Source organism: Hyla sarda, unplaced genomic scaffold, assembly GCF_029499605.1.
Source record: "Hyla sarda isolate aHylSar1 unplaced genomic scaffold, aHylSar1.hap1 scaffold_2017, whole genome shotgun sequence".
Lineage (NCBI taxonomy): Eukaryota > Metazoa > Chordata > Amphibia > Anura > Hylidae > Hyla > Hyla sarda.
In genome coordinates, this window is record NW_026608679.1 from 1,881 (window position 1) to 22,605 (window position 20,725).

Sequence of the window (20,725 nt, forward strand, 5' to 3'; positions counted from 1 at the left end):
CACAGTCCCCCTCCTCACAGACTGCGTGTACTTATTATATATAACACAGTCCCCTCCTCACAGACTGCATGTACTTATTATATATAACACAGTCCCCCTCCTCACAGACTGCATGTACTTATTATATATAACACAGTCCCCTCCTCACAGACTGCATGTACTTATTATATATAACACAGTCCCCCTCCTCACAGACTGCATGTACTTATTATATATAACACAGTCCCCCTCCTCACAGACTGCATGTACTTATTATATATAACACAATCCCCTCCTCACAGACTGCATGTACTTATTATATATAACACAATCCCCTCCTCACAGACTGTATATACTTATTATATATAACACAATCCCCCTCCTCACAGACTGCATGTACTTATTATATATAACACAGTCCCCTCCTCACAGACTGCATGTACTTATTATATATAACACAGTCCCCCCTCACAGACTGCATGTACTTATTATATATAACACAATCCCCTCCTCACAGACTGTATATACTTATTATATATAACACAGTCCCCCTCCTCACAGACTGCTTACACTTATTGCGGTTCTTTCTTTGCTCCAGGACAAGATGTCGGAGCCGCACAGACCCCAGAGGAAGATGTCCCGGACGGGCTGCTCCTTGTACAAGGTGCTGGGTCTGGAGAAGGGCGCCTCGCAGGACGACATCAAGAAAGCGTACCGGTAAGGCTGATCGCCGCCGCCTCCACACACAGGTTTTTTTTTAGAGTTTTGCAGCAGTGTTTTTATTTCTTCAGATTACTGCAGTGTGTGCTCAGGGAGGGGTAACAGCTGCCCTAGTGTGTGGCTGACCCCCCCCCCCCCCCCGAGGTGTGATACACGTGCTGCTGCAGCGTATAGTGACATCGTATGTCTACCTTATTAGTTATCTACCAATATAGGATGTAAAGTGCAATTGTACCACAGGTGAATACAATCCATTGTTCCCTGTTATCAGCCAGAACAGACGGCTTATATTGTGATATGTCCTTGTGGGCCCAGGGTCTCTGACTGCGCTTATCTAATTCTGGGAATAGGGTGCGCTGTGACTAGTGTGTATGGAGTCTACTGTGCACAGAGCGCAGGAACAGGGCCCCAATGTGACCGCTGGAGGGGTCTAATGGGCCTCAGACCACAGGACAGGAGCCCCAATGTGACTGCTGGAGGGGGGGGGGTCTAATGGGCCTCAGACCACAGGACAGGAGCCCCAATGTGACTGCTGGAGGGGGGGGGGGGGTCTAATGGGCCTCAGACCACAGGACAGGAGCCCCAATGTGACTGCTGGAGGGGGGGGGGGTCTAATGGGCCTCAGACCACAGGACAGGAGCCCCAATGTGTCTGCTGGAGGGGGGGGGGGAGGACTAATGGGCCATACTGGGGAGGTGATGGGGCATGCTGATGTGACTAGTGTGGGGGGGGGGGGGCTGATGTGACTGGGGGGGGGGGCAGGCTGACGTGACTGGGGGGGGGGGCAGGCTGACGTGACTGGGGGGGGGGGGCAGGCTGACGTGACTGGGGGGGGGGGGCAGGCTGACGTGACTGGGGGGGGGGGCAGGCTGACGTGACTGGGGGGGGGGGCAGGCTGACGTGACTGGGGGGGGGGGGCAGGCTGACGTGACTGGGGGGGGGGCAGGCTGACGTGACTGGGGGGGGGGGCAGGCTGACGTGACTGGGGGGGGGGGGCAGGCTGACGTGACTGGGGGGGGGGGCAGGCTGACGTGACTGGGGGGGGGGGGGCAGGCTGACGTGACTGGGGGGGGTGGCAGGCTGACGTGACTGGGGGGGGGGTGGCAGGCTGACGTGACTGGGGGGGGTGGCAGGCTGACGTGACTGGGGGGGGGGGCAGGCTGACGTGACTGGGGGTGGGGGGGCAGGCTGACGTGACTGGGGGGGGCAGGCTGACGTGACTGGGGGGGGGGGCAGGCTGACGTGACTGGGGGGGGGCAGGCTGACGTGACTGGGGGGGGCAGGCTGACGTGACTGGGGGGGGCAGGCTGACGTGACTGGGGGGGGGGCAGGCTGACGTGACTAGTGGGGGGGGGGCAGGCTGACGTGACTAGTGGGGGGGGGGGGCAGGCTGATGTGGGGACCTTCTCGTGTGATGGCCTTTGCTCTCTTGCCGTTTCCTTAGGAAACTTGCCTTACGGTATCATCCAGACAAGAACCCCGACAATCCAGAGGCTGCTGAGAAGTTTAAGGAAATCAATAACGCCAACACCACGCTGAGCGACGAAAACAAGCGCAAGATTTACGATGAGTACGGCTCCATGGGTCTCTACGTGGCCGAGCAGTTCGGGGAGGAAAGCGTCAAGTACTACTTCCTGATGTCTAAGTGCTGGTTCAAGGTGAGGATGGAGGTCACATGACTATGGAGTATTGTCAGGGTGGCATGGATTTTGTGAGGTATGGCAGTATAGTAGGGTTGCAGTATAGTTGGTGTATAGTGGGTGTATAGTGGGGGGTGCAGTGTGTGTAGGTGTACGGTAATGGCAGAATAGTAGGGTTGCAGTATAGCTGCTGTACAGTATGGCAGTATAGTGGGGGTGCAGTGTGTGTAGGTGTACGGTATGGCAGTATAGTGGGGGGTGCAGTGTGTGTAGGTGTACAGTATGGCAGTATAGTGGGGGTGCAGTGTGTGTAGGTTGTACGGTATGGCAGTATAGTGGGGGTGCAGTAGGTGTACGGTATGGCAGTATAGTGGGGATGCAGTGTGTGTAGGTGTACGGTATGGCAGTATAGTGGGGGTGCAGTAGGTGTACGGTATGGCAGTATAGTTGGGGTGCAGTGTGTAGGTGTACAGTATGGCAGTATAGTAGGGGTGCAGTGTGTGTAGGTGTACGATATGGCAGTATAGAAGGGTTGCAGTATAGCTGCTGTACAGTATGGCAGTATATTAGGGTTGCAGTATAGTTGGTTTATAGTGGGGGTGGCAGTGTGTGTAGGTTTACGGTATGGCAGTATATTAGGGTTGCAGTATAGTTGGTGTACAGTATGGCAGTATAGTGGGGGATGCAGTGTGTGTAGGTGTACGGTATGGCAGTATAGTAGGGTTGCAGTATAGTTGGTGTACGGTATGGCAGTATATTAGGGTTGCAGTATAGTTGGTGTATAGTAGGGGTGCATTGTGTGTAGGTGTACGGTATGGCAGTATAGTAGGGGTGCATTGTGTGTAGGTGTACGGTATGGCAGTATAGTAGGGGTGCAGTGTGTGTAGGTGTACGGTATGGCAGTATAGTAGGGGTGCAGTGTGTGTAGGTGTACGGTATGGCAGTATAGTAGGGTTGCAGTATAGTTGGTGTACAGTATGGCAGTATAGTAGGGTTGCAGTATAGCTGCTGTACAGTATGGCAGTATACTCTTGATGATGATGATGTCCCTCTATGTCCCAGGGCCTGGTGGTCTGCTTCAGTATCATCTCGTGCTGTTGCTGCTGCTGTTGCTGCTGTTTCTGCTGCGGTCGGTGTAAACCTCCTGAGGAAGAAGATGATTCCTATAAGTGTGTGAACCCCGAGGACCTGGAGGCCCAGATCCGTGCGGAGGACGGTGAGTGTCTCTGCCGCTTCTCACCCGTCTCCGGTTACTGGTTATGGCTAATGCTTGTGCCCGTCTGTTGTAGGTGACGTCATCAACATGCAGCCGTCCTCGGGGGCCCCCGTCTACCCTGCGCAGCAGAGTTCCTAGAGCAGTAAGTATGGCGCCCCCATGAGGCAGCATTACTGACCCCACTGAGTCCTCCATAACATTGTTGTTTCCTGACAGGCCCCCGGACCTCCCAGTGGTATCGGACAGGATCCTCTTCTTGTCACTTCTGGAGACCCCAATTTCGTGCTCTTGTGGAGGAGACGGGTGGTCCTACACGACATATAGCACTTTCTGCAGCATCACCAGGTTCTTCTCCGTTTGTCGCCTTCAAGCAGCTCCTGCGAGGATAAGGAGGCGACGACTGACTGTGAATGGGAAGAGTCACCAAAGACTTGTGTGTGGCCCTTTCTTCCTTCTATGGATGAGGAGCACAGAGGGGCCCTCGCCCCAGCAGTGGACCCGCAGCTTTGTACTTTACAGACGTTCTCTTTCATGGCTCGTGACCCTTCCCGTACCGTCTTCCCCGCCCTCTCCTTCCTTTATGTTGAAGTGACAAGGGCTATTAACCAAACGTGGGGCTTAAGGCAAACCCCCCCCCCCCAATCCATGTCCAACCGCTGCCCCCACCTCCCTGTACTGGTCGACATTTCTGAGGGCCCGTCCCATCCAGCTTCTGGTTTCTTACTTTAAACTTGATGCCAATGACTATGTGGGACAATAGCTGCGGCCTCGTCCTTCACCGTCGTCTTGACCCCCTGCCCCCCCATTACCCCACAACTTTGCACAATGAATCTGTGAAGTATTGGGCACTTTGTCCCGGACGAGCCTCCGGATGTGTTTTTATACTTTTATGTCTCCTGTGCTGGTCAGCTGATGTCTCCTCTGCTCCGGTATTGGAGGCCGCGCAGCCGCTCGTCGCCCCTGGACTGTTGGGCAGTGCGGTGTATGGGACGCTCCAGATCTGGCCCTATAATCATGTCCTGTGTAGATATATATATATATACGTTGCACCTCATCCCATACCTCTTCTTTCGTTCTGTATCCTTTCACTGTGACTGCGGCGCTCATCATGGCGGTGATGTCCATCCTGGGAACAGATCATTCTGGAGAAATTCGTACATGGGTTTTTATTGCCAAATGTCTCGTTTTATCACCAGCAGTTGCCAATGAAGCGTCGGCGGTGGGAAAGTCTCGTAGTGTCATGGAGGTTTAATAAAATGCAAGCGCTCCCCCATTGGACCCCCATGTCTTTTTCATTCATATACTGTATGGTGGATGGTGATTGGCGGACTGCGGCGCTGACTGTGGGGTAATCGGCAGCCTGGCACGGGGGATAAGATGTCTGATGGCAGGGGGCCCCCACGATCTCTGTGCAGCACCCGCATTCTGTCCCGGAGACATGACGTCACGCCAAGACCCCGTCACGCCCCCTCCAATAGACATGAATGGAGGGGCGTGACTTCACGAGGAGGCATCGTGTTACGTCTACAGTGCCGGAGGTTTCTGGGCCTGGAGACGCAGTCCCAGTAGCCTCCCCCCGATCAGACATCTTATCCCATATCATACGTACATGGGTTTTTATTGCCAAATGTCTCGTTTTATCACCAGCAGTTGCCAATGAAGCGTCGGCGGTGGGAAAGTCTCGTAGTGTCATGGAGGTTTAATAAAATGCAAGCGCTCCCCCATTGGACCCCCATGTCTTTTTCATTCATGTACTGTATGGTGGATGGTGATTGGCGGACTGCGGCGCTGACTGTGGGGTAATCGGCAGCCTGGCACTGACGGGGTTAAAGGGGTATTCCAGGCAAAGACATCTTATCCCCCATCCAAAGGATAGAGGATAAGATGTGTGATCGCAGGGGGCCCCCGCAATCTCTGTGTAGTACCTGCATTCTGTGCCAGAGACATGACATCACGCCAAGCCCCCTCCATTCATGTCTATGGGAGGGAGCGTGACGGCCTTCACGCCCCCTCCCATAGACATGAAAGGAGGGGGCGTGGCGTGATGGCACGAGGAGGCGTGGCGTTACGTCTCAAGTGTCGGAGGTTTCTTGGCCTGGAGACGTAGCCCCCCGATCAGACATCTTATCCCTTATCATTTAGATGGGGATAAGATGTTTTTGCCCGGAATATACCTTTTAAAGGGGTACTCCGGTGGAAACCTTTTTATTTTTTTAATTTTTTTATATATATATATATATTTTTTTAAATCAACTGGTGCCAGAAAGTTAATCCAGATTTGTAAATCACTTCTATTAAAAAAATCTTAATCCCTCCAGTACTTATTAGCGGCTGTATACTACAGAGGAAATTCTTTTCATTTTGGGTTTCTCGTCTGTCACAAACACAGAGCTTTCTGTGCTCTCTGCTGACCCCTGCTGTCCATTTTAGGAACTGTCCAGAGTAGGAGAAAATCCCCATAGCAAACATATGCTTCCCAGGACAGTTCCTAAAATGGACAGAGATGTCAGCAGAGAGCACTGTGGTCATGACAGACAAGAAATCCTACAATCCTTTGTAGTATACAGGTGCTATGTACTGGAAGGATTAAGATTTTTTAATAGAAGTAATTTACAAATCTGTTTCATTTTCTGGCATCAGTTGATAAAAATAAAAAAAAGTTTTCCACTGGAGTACCCCTTTAATATAGCTCCTCCTTGGACCCTTGTTTTTGGATTGTGTCATGTTGTGTATCATTGTGTGACTCAGTGTCACCTGCTGTATGTGACAGCTGCGGACCCCTCTCCCCCCCCCACCCCCCGTCCCGTCCTCTCGTCACTGTTCGTTCTCATCCAGCAGCTAAAAATACCCCCGGAATTCCTGAGCCCCTCCTGATTGTTAACCCTGTCTGGGCCGCAGGTCATGTACCGGCAGTGGACATCAGGTCTGGGATATCTTATTTCCCTACATAGCGAGGGGTTAACAGGGTCTCTTCCCGCCCCGATGTGTGTGATAAGAGACTCTAAACTTAGACAGTCTGTGGTCTGATGAGTGAGCGCAGGTCTCGTGCAGTCACCGTTCTGCGTTGTGTCCACAGACGCTGCTGAGGGATGAATTTTGCGGTAGGATTTAAGTCTTTGGGGGGGGACACTCAGACCATGGACAACCTGGAGAAGCAGCTGATCTGCCCCATCTGCCTGGAGATGTTTACCAAACCTGTGGTGATCCTGCCGTGCCAGCATAACCTGTGCCGCAAGTGCGCCAACGACATATTCCAGGTATTGAGGCCGCTGTAATTGTCGTACGCGATACCCGTCTATTGTGAAGGGTTGGGGAGCTTCCTTACCCTATACCTGTCTATTGTGAAGGGTTCGGGGAGCTTCCTTACTATACCTGTCTATTGTGAAGGGTCGGGGAGCTTCCTTACCCTATACCTGTCTATTGTGAAGGGTCGGGGAGCTTCCTTACCCTATACCTGTCTATTGTGAAGGGTCGGGGAGCTTCCTTGCGCTATACCTGTCTATTGTGAAGGGTCGGGGAGCTTCCTTACTATACCTGTCTATTGTGAAGGGTCGGGGAGCTTCCTTGCGCTATACCTGTCTATTGTGAAGGGTTGGGGAGCTTCCTTACTATACCTGTCTATTGTGAAGGGTTGGGGAGCTTCCTTACTATACCTGTCTATTGTGAAGGGTTGGGGAGCTTCCTTACTATGCCGCTCTATTGTGAAGGGTCGGGGAGCTTCCTTACTATACCTGTCTATTGTGAAGGGTCGGGGAGCTTCCTTACTCTATACCTGTCTATTGTGAAGGGTCGGGGAGCTTCCTTACTATGCCGGTCTATTGTGAAGGGTCGGGGAGCTTCCTTACTCTATACCTGTCTATTGTGAAGGGTCGGGGAGCTTCCTTACTCTATACCTGTCTATTGTGAAGGGTCGGGGAGCTTCCTTACTATGCCGGTCTATTGTGAAGGGTCGGGGAGCTTCCTTACTATACCTGTCTATTGTGAAGGGTCGGGGAGCTTCCTTACTATACCTGTCTATTGTGAAGGGTCGGGGAGCTTCCTTACTCTATACCTGTCTATTGTGAAGGGTTGGGGAGCTTCCTTACTATGCCGGTCTATTGTGAAGGGTCGGGGAGCTTCCTTACTCTATACCTGTCTATTGTGAAGGGTCGGGGAGCTTCCTTACTCTATACCTGTCTATTGTGAAGGGTTGGGGAGCTTCCTTACTGTGGTGTCAACATTAAGACTTATTGGTTGCATACATGGTGGAACACATCTTTGTAAAGGGTCTGGAGGGTTCATGGCTTGGTTTATGTGTAGACTGAAGGGTCTACGGCTTAAGGAGTGTAGACTGGAGAATCTACGGCTTAGTGTGAGTGGAGACTGTGGAGAGCCTTAGTGTGAGTGTAAGCTTATACATCAGCTTATCCCGGTTTTTCCTATAATAGAACTTTTATAGACTTGTCATTCGTGAGACATGTAACCGGACGCCACTTTATAAGATCTTGTGATGTTTACGGCCGAGACAGCTGAGTGCCACGTCTTCATCCACATTACAGCTGAGTGCCGCGTCTTCATCCACATTACAGCTGAGTGCCGCGTCTTCATCCACATTACAGCTGAGTGCCGCGTCTTCATCCACATTACAGCTGAGTGCCGCGTCTTCATCCACATTACAGCTGAGTGCCGCGTCTTCATCCACATTACAGCTGAGTGCCGCGTCTTCATCCACATTACAGCTGAGTGCCGCGTCTTCATCCACATTACAGCTGAGTGCCGCGTCTTCATCCACATTACAGCTGAGTGCCGCGTCTTCATCCACATTACAGCTGAGTGCCGCGTCTTCATCCACATTACAGCTGAGTGCCGCGTCTTCATCCACATTACAGCTGAGTGCCGCGTCTTCATCCACATTACAGCTGAGTGCCGGGTCTTCATCCACATTACAGCTGAGTGCCGGGTCTTCATCCACATTACAGCTGAGTGCCGGGTCTTCATCCACATTACAGCTGAGTGCCGGGTCTTCATCCACATTACAGCTGAAAGTCAGTGGACTGAGGGACTGACACAAATGTGCCCATCTTGTGATGCCCCTGATGCTCCTCTTATGCCCGTCTTGTGATACCCCTCTTATGCCCGTCTTGTTTGGCCCATCTTGTACCTTCTGTCATTACTCATCTGAAGTCTCTTCCATCTGTGCCATGTTGGGGGTTGGTGTTATTCTTTGCTCCGTTTATGAAGCTTTGCTGGATTTACTATTGTGTCCACGGCTTGGTGTCACGTGGTGTGAAGTATCTATGTCCAGTATGATTGCTCAGTACACAGGATTACAAGTGCGACGCACTACACGTACAGAGGTTGTGGTGTCAGTTACTGCGCCATATAGAGAGGTAGTGTAATATGGCTTCTATAGTACCAGCTCTGACACAGGATTGTAGCCCCCGGCACCTACACGTGTCACAGTTGCAGTATATTGAGGATTAGTGTTTGTTCTGGACATTTTCTAGTTTTCCTTTTTATACCTGAGACGTGGGCAGACTGCGGTGTAATCCACGTTACGAGTATACTCTTCTACTAGTGTAGGGTTTGCAGTATTTTTCTTCTGTGACTCCCGGTATCGCTGAATCCATGTGACTTGCCCTAAACCCATAATGATGAGTTCCCGGCTCTGGTCCAGGCCTCGCTGAGAATTACCAGTCTTATCATCTTCATTGACCATCGGGCTGTTTGATCTTCACCATCGTATAGTTCTGCCTCCAGACTCTTCCTCTAGCCGTCTACACGTGGATGTGTTGTGAAAATCCCAAGTGATGTCCTAACAAGGGGCTGCACTGAGATGAAGATATTTAATGTCATTGTGATGGGTGAAGGACACATGTTCAGGCATGGGATGACCGTGCGAGGATTTATCAGCGTCTTATTCTATAATTATTTAGCTCTGTTTGAATAACCAGTTACTACAACGTTAGTGAAGAACCAGAAGATATGCCTCATCCTGTGTGGGGGGAGCAGCCGTGGGCTTCATACTATAGACCAGCGAGGAGGGGTTGTGGGCCTCTTACTATACACCGGCAGGGGTCTGTTCTGGGCTTCTTACTATAGACCGGCTGTGGGCTTCATACTATAGACCAGTGAGGAGGGGTTGTGGGCCTCTTACTATACATCGGCAGGGGTCTGTTCTGGGCTTCTTACTATAGACCGGCTGTGGGCTTCATACTATAGACCAGTGAGGAGGGGTTGTGGGCCTCTTACTATACATCGGCAGGGGTCTGTTCCGGGCTTCTTACTATAGACCGGCTGTGGGCTTCATACTATAGACCAGTGAAGAGGGGTTGTGGGCATGGGTTTGTTCTGGGCTTCTTACTATAGACCAGTGAGGAGGGGTTTTGGGCCTCTTACTATACACCCGCAGGGGTCTGTTCTGGGCTTCTTACTATAGACCAGCAAGAAGCAGTCATGGGCTTTCTGTAGACCGGCCATGGGCTTCTTACTATAGACCTGCCATGGGCTTCTTACTATAGATCGGCCGTGGGCCTCATACTATAGACCAGTGAAGAGGGGTTGTGGGCATGGGTTTGTTCTGGGCTTCTTACTATAGACCAGCAAGAAGCAGCCATTGGCTTCTTACTATAGACCGGCCGTGGGCTTCATACTATAGACCGGCCGTGGGCTTCATACTATAGACCGGCCGTGGGCTTCTTACTAGAGACCAGTGAGGAGGGGTTGTGGGCCTCTTACTATACACCGGCAGGGGTCTGTTCTGGGCTTCTTAATATAGACCAGCAAGAAGCAGCCATGTGCTTCATACTATAGACCGGCCGTGGGCCTCATACTATAGACCGGCCGTGGGCTTCATACTATAGACCGGCCGTGGGCTTCTTACTATAGACCAGTGAGGTGGGGTTGTGGGCCTCTTACTATACACCGGCAGGGGTCTGTTCTGGGCTTCTTACTATAGACCGGCTGTGGGCTTCATACTATAGACCAGTGAAGAGGGGTTGTGGGCATGGGTTTGTTCTGGGCTTCTTACTATAGACCAGTGAGGAGGGGTTTTGGGCCTCTTACTATACACCCGCAGGGGTCTGTTCTGAGCTTCTTACTATAGACCAGCAAGAAGCAGTCATGGGCTTTCTGTAGACCGGCCGTGGGCTTCTTGCTATAGAACGGCCGTGGGTTTCATGCTATAGACCGGCCGTGGGCTTCTTACTTAGACCAGTGAGGAGGGGTTGTGGGCCTCTTACTATACACTGGCAGGGGTCTGTTCTGGGCTTCTTACTATAGACCAGCAAGAAGCAGCCATGGGCTTTCTGTAGAGCGGCTGTGGGCTTCTTACTATAGACCGGCCGTGGGCTTCTTACTTAGACCAGTGAGGATGGGTTGTGGGCCTCTTACTATACACCGGCAGGGGTCTGTTCTGGGCTTCTTACTATAGACCAGCAACAAGCAGGCTTCATACTATAGACCGGCTGTGGGCTTCATACTATAGACCGGCCGTGGGCCTCATACTATGGATCGGCCGTGGGCCTCATACTATAGACCGGCCGTGGGCCTCATACTATAGGCGGGCCGTGGGCCTCATACTATGGACGGGCCGTGGGCTTCATACTATGGACGGGCCGTGGGCTTCATACTATGGACGGGCCGTGGGCTTCATAATATAGAGATTTGGGAGCGGTCTTAGGCGTCTTATGATAGACCAGTGGAGGCACCAGTGTAGGTAGTGGCCTTGGGCTTCTTACTATAGCCGTGGGCAGTGAGGGGGATTTGGCCATTGGCTTCTTACTATAGACCAGCAGAAAGGGGCTGTAGGCTTCTTTCTATAGCCATACCAGTGGGGGGCAGTACAGAGAGTGGTCGTGGGGCTTCTTGTAGACCAGTGTGTGGTGGGGGGGATGGCTATGTGCTTTTTACTGTAAACCAGGGGGATTGCAGTGAGGGGAGAGGTCAGGGGCTTCTTACTGTAGACCAGCGGGGGGCAGTGCGGGGAGTCGTCCTGGGCTTCTTACTGTAGACCAGCGGGGGCAGTGCAGGGAGTCGTCCTGGGCTTCTTACTATAAACCAGCGGGGGGCAGTGCAGGGAGTCGTCCTGGGCTTCTTACTATAAACCAGCGGGGGGCAGTGCGGGGAGTCGTCCTGGGCTTCTTACTATAAACCAGCGGGGGGCAGTGCGGGGAGTCGTCCTGGGCTTCTTACTATAAACCAGCGGGGGGCAGTGCGGGGAGTCGTCCTGGGCTTCTTACTATAGACCAGCGGGGGGCAGTGCTGGGTGTCGTCCTGGGCTTCTTACTATAGAGCAGCGGGGAGCAGTGCGGGGTGTCGTCCTGGGCTTCTTACTATAGAGCAGCGGGGGGCAGTGCGGGGTGTCGTCCTGGGCTTCTTACTATAGACCAGCGGGGGGCAGTGCGGGGAGTCGTCCTGGGCCTCTTACTATAGACCAGCGGGGGGCAGTGCGGGGAGTTGTCCTGGGCTTCTTACTATAGACCAGCGGGGGGCAGTGCGGGGAGTTGTCCTGGGCTTCTTACTATAGACCAGCGGGGGGCAGAATTCAGTCATCACAGATAACAGGATGTAGGTCAGGCAGGATTCAGTCATTACAGGATGTAGGTCGGGCAGGATTCAGCCATTACAGGTAACAGGATGTAGGTCGGGCAGGATTCAGTCATTACAGGATGTAGGTCGGGCAGGATTCAGCCATTACAGGTAACAGGATGTAGGTCGGGCAGGATTCAGTCGTTACAGGTAACTGGATGTAGGTCGGGCAGGATTCAGTCATTACAGGATGTAGGTCGGGCAGGATTCAGTCGTTACAGGTAACGGGATGTAGGTCGGGCAGGATTCAGTCGTTACAGGTAACTGGATGTAGGTCGGGCAGGATTCAGTCATTACAGGATGTAGGTCGGGCAGGATTCAGCCATTACAGGTAACAGGATGTAGGTCGGGCAGGATTCAGTCGTTACAGGTAACTGGATGTAGGTCGGGCAGGATTCAGTCATTACAGGATGTAGGTCGGGCAGGATTCAGTCGTTACAGGTAACGGGATGTAGGTCGGGCAGGATTCAGTCGTCACAGGTAACGGGATGTAGGGCGGCCAGGATTCAGTCATTACAGGTAACGGGATGTAGGTCGGGCAGGATTCAGTCATCACAGGTAACGGGATGTAGGTCGGGCAGGATTCAGCCATTACAGGTAACGGGATGTAGGTTGGGCAGGATTCAGTCATCACAGGATGTAGGTCGGGCAGGATTCACCCGTTACAGGTAACGGGATATAGGTCGGGCAGGATTGAGGTTTTTCACAGATTACAGCTGATCGGGCACCTAGTGATCTTCTTACCGTCGGGGGACCTTCTATCAAGTTGGGAAGTGGAGAACCCCTTTAAGTTACTCTGAACAGTCCACCTCATACCACAATGACTGGTGGACAAGAGGAGGTGAGCATAGCCAGGATCCAATACAAGAGGAGGCGAGCATAGCCAGGATCCAATACAAGAGGAGGCGAGCACGGCCAGGATCCAATACAAGAGGAGGCGAGCACGGCCAGGATCCAATACAAGAGGAGGCGAGCACGGCCAGGATCCATTATACAAGAGGAGGCGAGCACGGCCAGGATCCAATACAAGAGGAGGCGAGCACGGCCAGGATCCAATACAAGAGGAGGCGAGCACGGCCAGGATCCAATACAAGAGGAGGCGAGCACGGCCAGGATCCATTATACAAGAGGAGGCGAGCACGGCCAGGATCCAATACAAGAGGAGGCGAGCACGGCCAGGATCCGATACAAGAAGAGGCGAGCACGGCCAGGATCCGATACAAGAGGAGGCGAGCACGGCCAGGATCCAATACAAGAGGAGGCGAGCACGGCCAGGATCCAATACAAGAGGAGGCGAGCACGGCCAGGATCCATTATACAAGAGGAGGCGAGCACGGCCAGGATCCATTATACAAGAGGAGGCGAGCACGGCCAGGATCCAATACAAGAGGAGGCGAGCACGGCCAGGATCCAATACAAGAGGAGGCGAGCACGTCCAGGATCCAATACAAGAGGAGGCGAGCACGGCCAGGATCCAATACAAGAGAAGGCGAGCACGGCCAGGATCCAATACAAGAGGAGGCGAGCACGGCCAGGATATAATACAAGAGGAGGCGAGCACGGCCAGGATCCAATACAAGAGGAGGCGAGCACGGCCAGGATCCAATACAAGAGGAGGCGAGCACAGCCAGGATCCAATACAAGAGGAGGCGAGCACGGCCAGGATCCAATACAAGAGGAGGCGAGCACGGCCAGGATCCAATACAAGAGGAGGCGAGCACGGCCAGGATCCAATACAAGAGGAGGCGAGCACGGCCAGGATCCAATACAAGAGGAGGCGAGCACGGCCAGGATCCAATACAAGAGGAGGCGAGCACGGCCAGGATCCAATACAAGAGGAGGCGAGCACGGCCAGGATCCAATACAAGAGGAGGCGAGCACGGCCAGGATCCAATACAAGAGGAGGCGAGCACGGCCAGGATCCAATACAAGAGGAGGCGAGCACGGCCAGGATCCAATACAAGAGCTGACCTTACCTGGGAGGGTCTCTGACTCTAATGATTACTGTACTATGGGCCAGGATACAGGATGATGGGAGTATTCTGCTGTACTATGGGCCGTACACTCCAGGATACAGGATGATGGGAGTATTCTGCTGTACGGCGAGGATCCAATACAAGAGGAGGCGAGCACAGCCAGGATCCAATACAAGAGGAGGCGAGCACGGCCAGGATCCAATACAAGAGGAGGCGAGCACGGCCAGGATCCAATACAAGAGGAGGCGAGCATAGCCAGGATCCAATACAAGAGGAGGCGAGCATATCCAGGATCCAATACAAGAGGAGGCGAGCACGGCCAGGATCCAATACAAGAGGAGGCGAGCACGGCCAGGATCCAATACAAGAGGAGGCGAGCATATCCAGGATCCAATACAAGAGGAGGCGAGCACGGCCAGGATCCAATACAAGAGGAGGCGAGCACAGCCAGGATCCAATACAAGAGCTGACCTTACCTGGGAGGGTCTCTGACTCTAATGATTACTGTACTATGGGCCAGGATACGGGGTGATGGGAGTATTCTGCTGTACTATGGGCCAGGATACAGGATGATGGGAGTATTCTGCTGTACTATGGGCTGTACACTCCAGGATACAGGATGATGGGAGTATTCTGCTGTACTATGGGCCGTACTATACAGGATGATGGGAGTATTCTGCTCTACTATGGGCCGTGCTATCCAGGATACAGGATGATGGGAGTATTCTGCTGTACTATGGGCCGTACTATACAGGATGATGGGAGTATTCTGCTGTACTATGGGCCGTACTATACAGGATGATGGGAGTATTCTGCTCTACTATGGGCCGTGCTATCCAGGATACAGGATGATGGGAGTATTCTGCTGTACTATGGGCCGTACTATACAGGATGATGGGAGTATTCTGCTGTACTATGGGCTGTACACTCCAGGATACAGGATGATGGGAGTATTCTGCTGTACTATGGGCCGTACACTCCAGGATACAGGATGATGGGAGTATTCTGCTGTACTATGGGCCGTACACTCCAGGATACAGGATGATGGGAGTATTCTGCTGTACTATGGGCCGTACACTCCAGGATACAGGATGATGGGAGTATTCTGCTGTACTATGTACCATACACTCCAGGATACAGGATGGGAGTATTCTGCTGTACTATGGGCCGTACACTCCAGGATACAGGATGATGGGAGTATTGTGCTGTACTATGGGCCGTACACTCCAGGATACAGGATGATGGGAGTATTCTGCTGTACTATGGGCCGTACACTCCAGGATACAGGATGATGGGAGTATTCTGCTGTACTATGGGCCGTACACTCTAGGATACAGGATGATGGGAGTATTCTGCTGTACTATGGGCCGTACACTCCAGGATACAGGATGATGGGAGTATTCTGCTGTACTATGGGCTGTACACTCCAGGATACAGGATGATGGGAGTATTCTGCTGTACTATGGGCCGTGCACTCCAGGATACAGGATGATGGGAGTATTCTGCTGTACTATGGGCCGTACACTCCAGGATACAGGATGATGGGAGTATTCTGCTGTACTATGGGCCAGGATACAGGATGATGGGAGTATTCTGCTGTACTATGGGCCATGCTATCCAGGATACAGGATGATGGGAGTATTCTACTGTACTATGGGCTGTACACTGCAGGATACAGGATGATGGGAGTATTCTGCTGTACTATGGGCCGTACAGTCCAGGATACAGGATGATGGGAGTATTCTGCTGTACTATGGGCTGTGCTATCCAGGATACAGGATGATGGGAGTATTCTGCTGTACTATGGGCCGTACACTCCAGGATACAGGATGATGGGAGTATTCTGCTGTACTATGGGCCGTACACTCCAGGATACAGGATGATGGGAGTATTCTGCTGTACTATGGGCCGTACACTCCAGGATACAGGATGATGGGAGTATTCTGCTGTACTATGGGCCGTACACTCCAGGATACAGGATGATGGGAGTATTCTGCTGTACTATGGGCCAGGATACAGGATGATGGGAGTATTCTGCTGTACTATGGGCCATGCTATCCAGGATACAGGATGATGGGAGTATTCTGCTCTACTATGGGCCGTACTATCCAGGATACAGGATGATGGGAGTATTCTGCTGTACTATGGGCTGTGCTATCCAGGATACAGGATGATGGGAGTATTCTGCTGTACTATGGGCCGTACACTCCAGGATACAGGATGATGGGAGTATTCTGCTCTACTATGGGCTGTGCTATCCAGGATACAGGATGATGGGAGTATTCTGCTGTACTATGGGCTGTGCTATCCAGGATACAGGATGATGGGAGTATTCTGCTGTACTATGGGCTGTGCTATCCAGGATACAGGATGATGGGAGTATTCTGCTGTACTATGGGCCGTACACTCCAGGATACAGGATGATGGGAGTATTCTGCTGTACTATGGGCCGTACACTCCAGGATACAGGATGATGGGAGTATTCTGCTTTACTATGGGCCGTACACTCCAGGATACAGGATGATGGGAGTATTCTGCTGTACTATGGGCCAGGATACAGGATGATGGGAGTATTCTGCTGTACTATGGGCCATGCTATCCAGGATACAGGATGATGGGAGTATTCTACTGTACTATGGGCTGTACACTGCAGGATACAGGATGATGGGAGTATTCTGCTGTACTATGGGCCGTACACTCCAGGATACAGGATGATGGGAGTATTCTGCTGTACTATGGGCTGTGCTATCCAGGATACAGGATGATGGGAGTATTCTGCTGTACTATGGGCTGTGCTATCCAGGATACAGGATGATGGGAGTATTCTGCTGTACTATGGGCCGTACACTCCAGGATACAGGATGATGGGAGTATTCTGCTGTACTATGGGCCGTACACTCCAGGATACAGGATGATGGGAGTATTCTGCTGTACTATGGGCCGTACTATCCAGGATACAGGATGATGGGAGTATTCTGCTGTACTATGGGCCGTACACTCCAGGATACAGGATGATGGGAGTATTCTGCTGTACTATGGGCCGTACTATCCAGGATACAGGATGATGGGAGTATTCTGCTGTACTATGGGCCGTACACTCCAGGATACAGGATGATGGGAGTATTCTGCTATACTATGGGCCGTGCTATCCAGGATACAGGATGATGGGAGTATTCTGCTGTACTATTGGCCGTGCACTCCAGGATACAGGATGATGGGAGTATTCTGCTGTACTATGGGCCGTACACTCCAGGATACAGGATGATGGGAGTATTCTGCTGTACTATGGGCCGTACACTCTAGGATACAGGATGATGGGAGTATTCTGCTGTACTATGGGCCGTACACTCCAGGATACAGGATGATGGGAGTATTCTGCTGTACTATGGGCCGTACACTCCAGGATACAGGATGATGGGAGTATTCTGCTGTACTATGGGCTGTGCTATCCAGGATACAGGATGATGGGAGTATTCTGCTGTACTATGGGCCGTACACTCCAGGATACAGGATGATGGGAGTATTCTGCTGTACTATGGGCCGTACACTCCAGGATACAGGATGATGGGAGTATTCTGCTGTACTATGGGCTGTACACTCCAGGATACAGGATGATGGGAGTATTCTGCTGTACTATGGGCTGTACACTCCAGGATACAGGATGATGGGAGTATTCTGCTGTACTATGGGCCGTACACTCCAGGATACAGGATGATGGGAGTATTCTGCTGTACTATGGGCCGTACACTCCAGGATACAGGATGATGGGAGTATTCTGCTGTACTATGGGCCGTACTATCCAGGATACAGGATGATGGGAGTATTCTGCTGTACTATGGGCCGTACACTCCAGGATACAGGATGATGGGAGTATTCTGCTGTACTATTGGCCGTACTATCCAGGATACAGGATGATGGGAGTATTCTGCTGTACTATGGGCTGTGCTATCCAGGATACAGGATGATGGGAGTATTCTGCTGTACTATGGGCCGTACACTCCAGGATACAGGATGATGGGAGTATTCTGCTGTACTATTGGCCGTACTATCCAGGATACAGGATGATGGGAGTATTCTGCTGTACTATGGGCTGTGCTATCCAGGATACAGGATGATGGGAGTATTCTGCTGTACTATGGGCCGTGTTATCCAGGATACAGGATTATGGGAGTATTCTGCTGTACTATGGGCCGTACACTCCAGGATACAGGATGATGGGAGTATTCTGCTGTACTATTGGCCGTACTATCCAGGATACAGGATGATGGGAGTATTCTGCTGTACTATGGGCCATGCTATCCAGGATACAGGATGATGGGAGTATTCTGCTGTACTATGGGCTGTACACTCCAGGATACAGGATGATGGGAGTATTCTGCTGTACTATGGGCCAGGATACAGGGTGATGGGAGTATTCTACTGTACTATGGGCCAGGATACAGGATGATGGGAGTATTCTGCTCTACTATGGGCTGTGCTATCCAGGATACAGGATGATGGGAGTATTCTGCTCTACTATGGGCTGTGCTATCCAGGATACAGGATGATGGGAGTATTCTGCTGTACTATGGGCTGTGCTATCCAGGATACAGGATTATGGGAGTATTCTGCTGTACTATGGGCCGTACACTCCAGGATACAGGATGATGGGAGTATTCTGCTGTACTATGGGCCGTGCACTCCAGGATACAGGATGATGGGAGTATTCTACTGTACTATGTGCCGTACACTCCAGGATACAGGATGATGGGAGTATTCTGCTGTACTATGGGTCGTGCACTCCAGGATACAGGATGATGGGAGTATTCTGCTATACTATATTCCGTACACTCCAGGATACAGGATGATGGGAGTATTCTGCTGTACTATGGGCCGTACACTCCAGGATACAGGATGATGGGAGTATTCTGCTGTACTATGGGCTGTACACTCCAGGATACAGGATGATGGGAGTATTCTGCTGTACTATGGGCCGTACACTCCAGGATACAGGATGATGGGAGTATTCTGCTGTACTATGGGCTGTACACTCCAGGATACAGGATGATGGGAGTATTCTGCTGTACTATGGGCCGTACACTCCAGGATACAGGATGATGGGAGTATTCTGCTGTACTATGGGCCGTACACTCCAGGATACAGGATGATGGGAGTATTCTGCTGTACTATGGGCCGTACACTCCAGGATACAGGATGATGGGAGTATTCTGCTGTACTATGGGCCGTACACTCCAGGATACAGGATGATGGGAGTATTCTGCTGTACTATGGGCCGTACTATCCAGGATACAGGATGATGGGAGTATTCTGCTGTACTATGGGCCGTACACTCTAGGATACAGGATGATGGGAGTATTCTGCTGTACTATGGGCCGTACACTCCAGGATACAGGATGATGGGAGTATTCTGCTGTACTATGGGCCGTACTATCCAGGATACAGGATGATGGGAGTATTCTGCTGTACTATGGGCCGTACACTCCAGGATACAGGATGATGGGAGTATTCTGCTGTACTATGGGCTGTACACTCCAGGATACAGGATGATGGGAGTATTCTGCTATACTATGGGCCGTGCTATCCAGGATACAGGATGATGGGAGTATTCTGCTGTACTATGGGCCGTGTTATCCAGGATACAGGATGATGGGAGTATTCTGCTGTACTATGGGCCGTACACTCCAGGATACAGGATGATGGGAGTATTCTGCTGTACTATGGGCCGTACACTCCAGGATACAGGATGATGGGAGTATTCTGCTTTACTATGGGCCGTGCACTCCAGGATACAGGATGATGGGAGTATTCTGCTGTACTATGGGCCGTACACTCCAGGATACAGGATGATGGGAGTATTCTGCTGTACTATGGGCCGTACACTCCAGGATACAGGATGATGGGAGTATTCTGCTGTACTATGGGCCGTGCACTCCAGGATACAGGATGATGGGAGTATTCTACTGTACTATGTGCCGTACACTCCAGGATACAGGATGATGGGAGTATTCTGCTGTACTATGGGCCGTACACTACAGGATGATGGGAGTATTCTGCTGTACTATGGGCCGTACACTCCAGGATACAGGATGATGGGAGTATTCTGCTGTACTATGGGCTGTACACTACAGGATACAGGATGATGGGAGTATTCTGCTGTACTATGGGCCGTACACTCCAGGATACAGGATGATGGGAGTATTCTGCTGTACTATGGGCCGTACACTCCAGGATACAGGATGATGGGAGTATTCTGCTGTACTATGGGCCGTACACTCCAGGATACAGGATGATGGGAGTATTCTGCTGTACTATGGGCCGTACTATCCAGGATACAGGATGATGGGAGTATTCTGCTGTACTATGGGCCGTACACTCTAGGATACAGGATGATGGGAGTATTCTGCTGTACTATGGGCCGTACACTCCAGGATACAGGATGATGGGAGGATGGGAGTATTCTGCTATACTATGGGCCGTGCTATCCAGGATACAGGATGATGGGAGTATTCTGCTGTACTATGGGCCGTGTTATCCAGGATACAGGATGATGGGAGTATTCTGCTGTACTATGGGCCGTACACTCCAGGATACAGGATGATGGGAGTATTCTGCTGTACTATGGGCCG

The 20,725-nt window shown here is 51.7% G+C and overlaps 2 protein-coding genes across 2 annotated transcripts in view; both read left to right on the top strand.

The window, feature by feature from the left end:
* The first annotated feature begins 569 nt into the window (after positions 1–569).
* On the top strand, positions 570–5,300 carry LOC130317748 (dnaJ homolog subfamily C member 5-like). Its single transcript, XM_056552872.1, has 5 exons — positions 570–696; positions 2,144–2,357; positions 3,402–3,555; positions 3,629–3,697; positions 3,772–5,300. The coding sequence occupies exons 1-4, from the start codon at positions 584–586 to the stop codon at positions 3,691–3,693; spliced, it is 546 nt and encodes a 181-aa protein (XP_056408847.1). The 5' UTR covers positions 570–583; the 3' UTR covers positions 3,694–3,697; positions 3,772–5,300.
* Positions 5,301–6,199: 899 nt separating this feature from the next.
* Positions 6,200–20,725, top strand: part of TRIM54 (tripartite motif containing 54) — a 48,832-nt gene continuing 34,306 nt past the window's right edge. Inside the window, exon 1 of the mRNA XM_056552871.1 lies at positions 6,200–6,812. Coding sequence (XP_056408846.1) covers positions 6,645–6,812 — 168 coding nt within the window. The 5' untranslated portion in view covers positions 6,200–6,644. The remainder of the gene's footprint in view (positions 6,813–20,725) is intronic.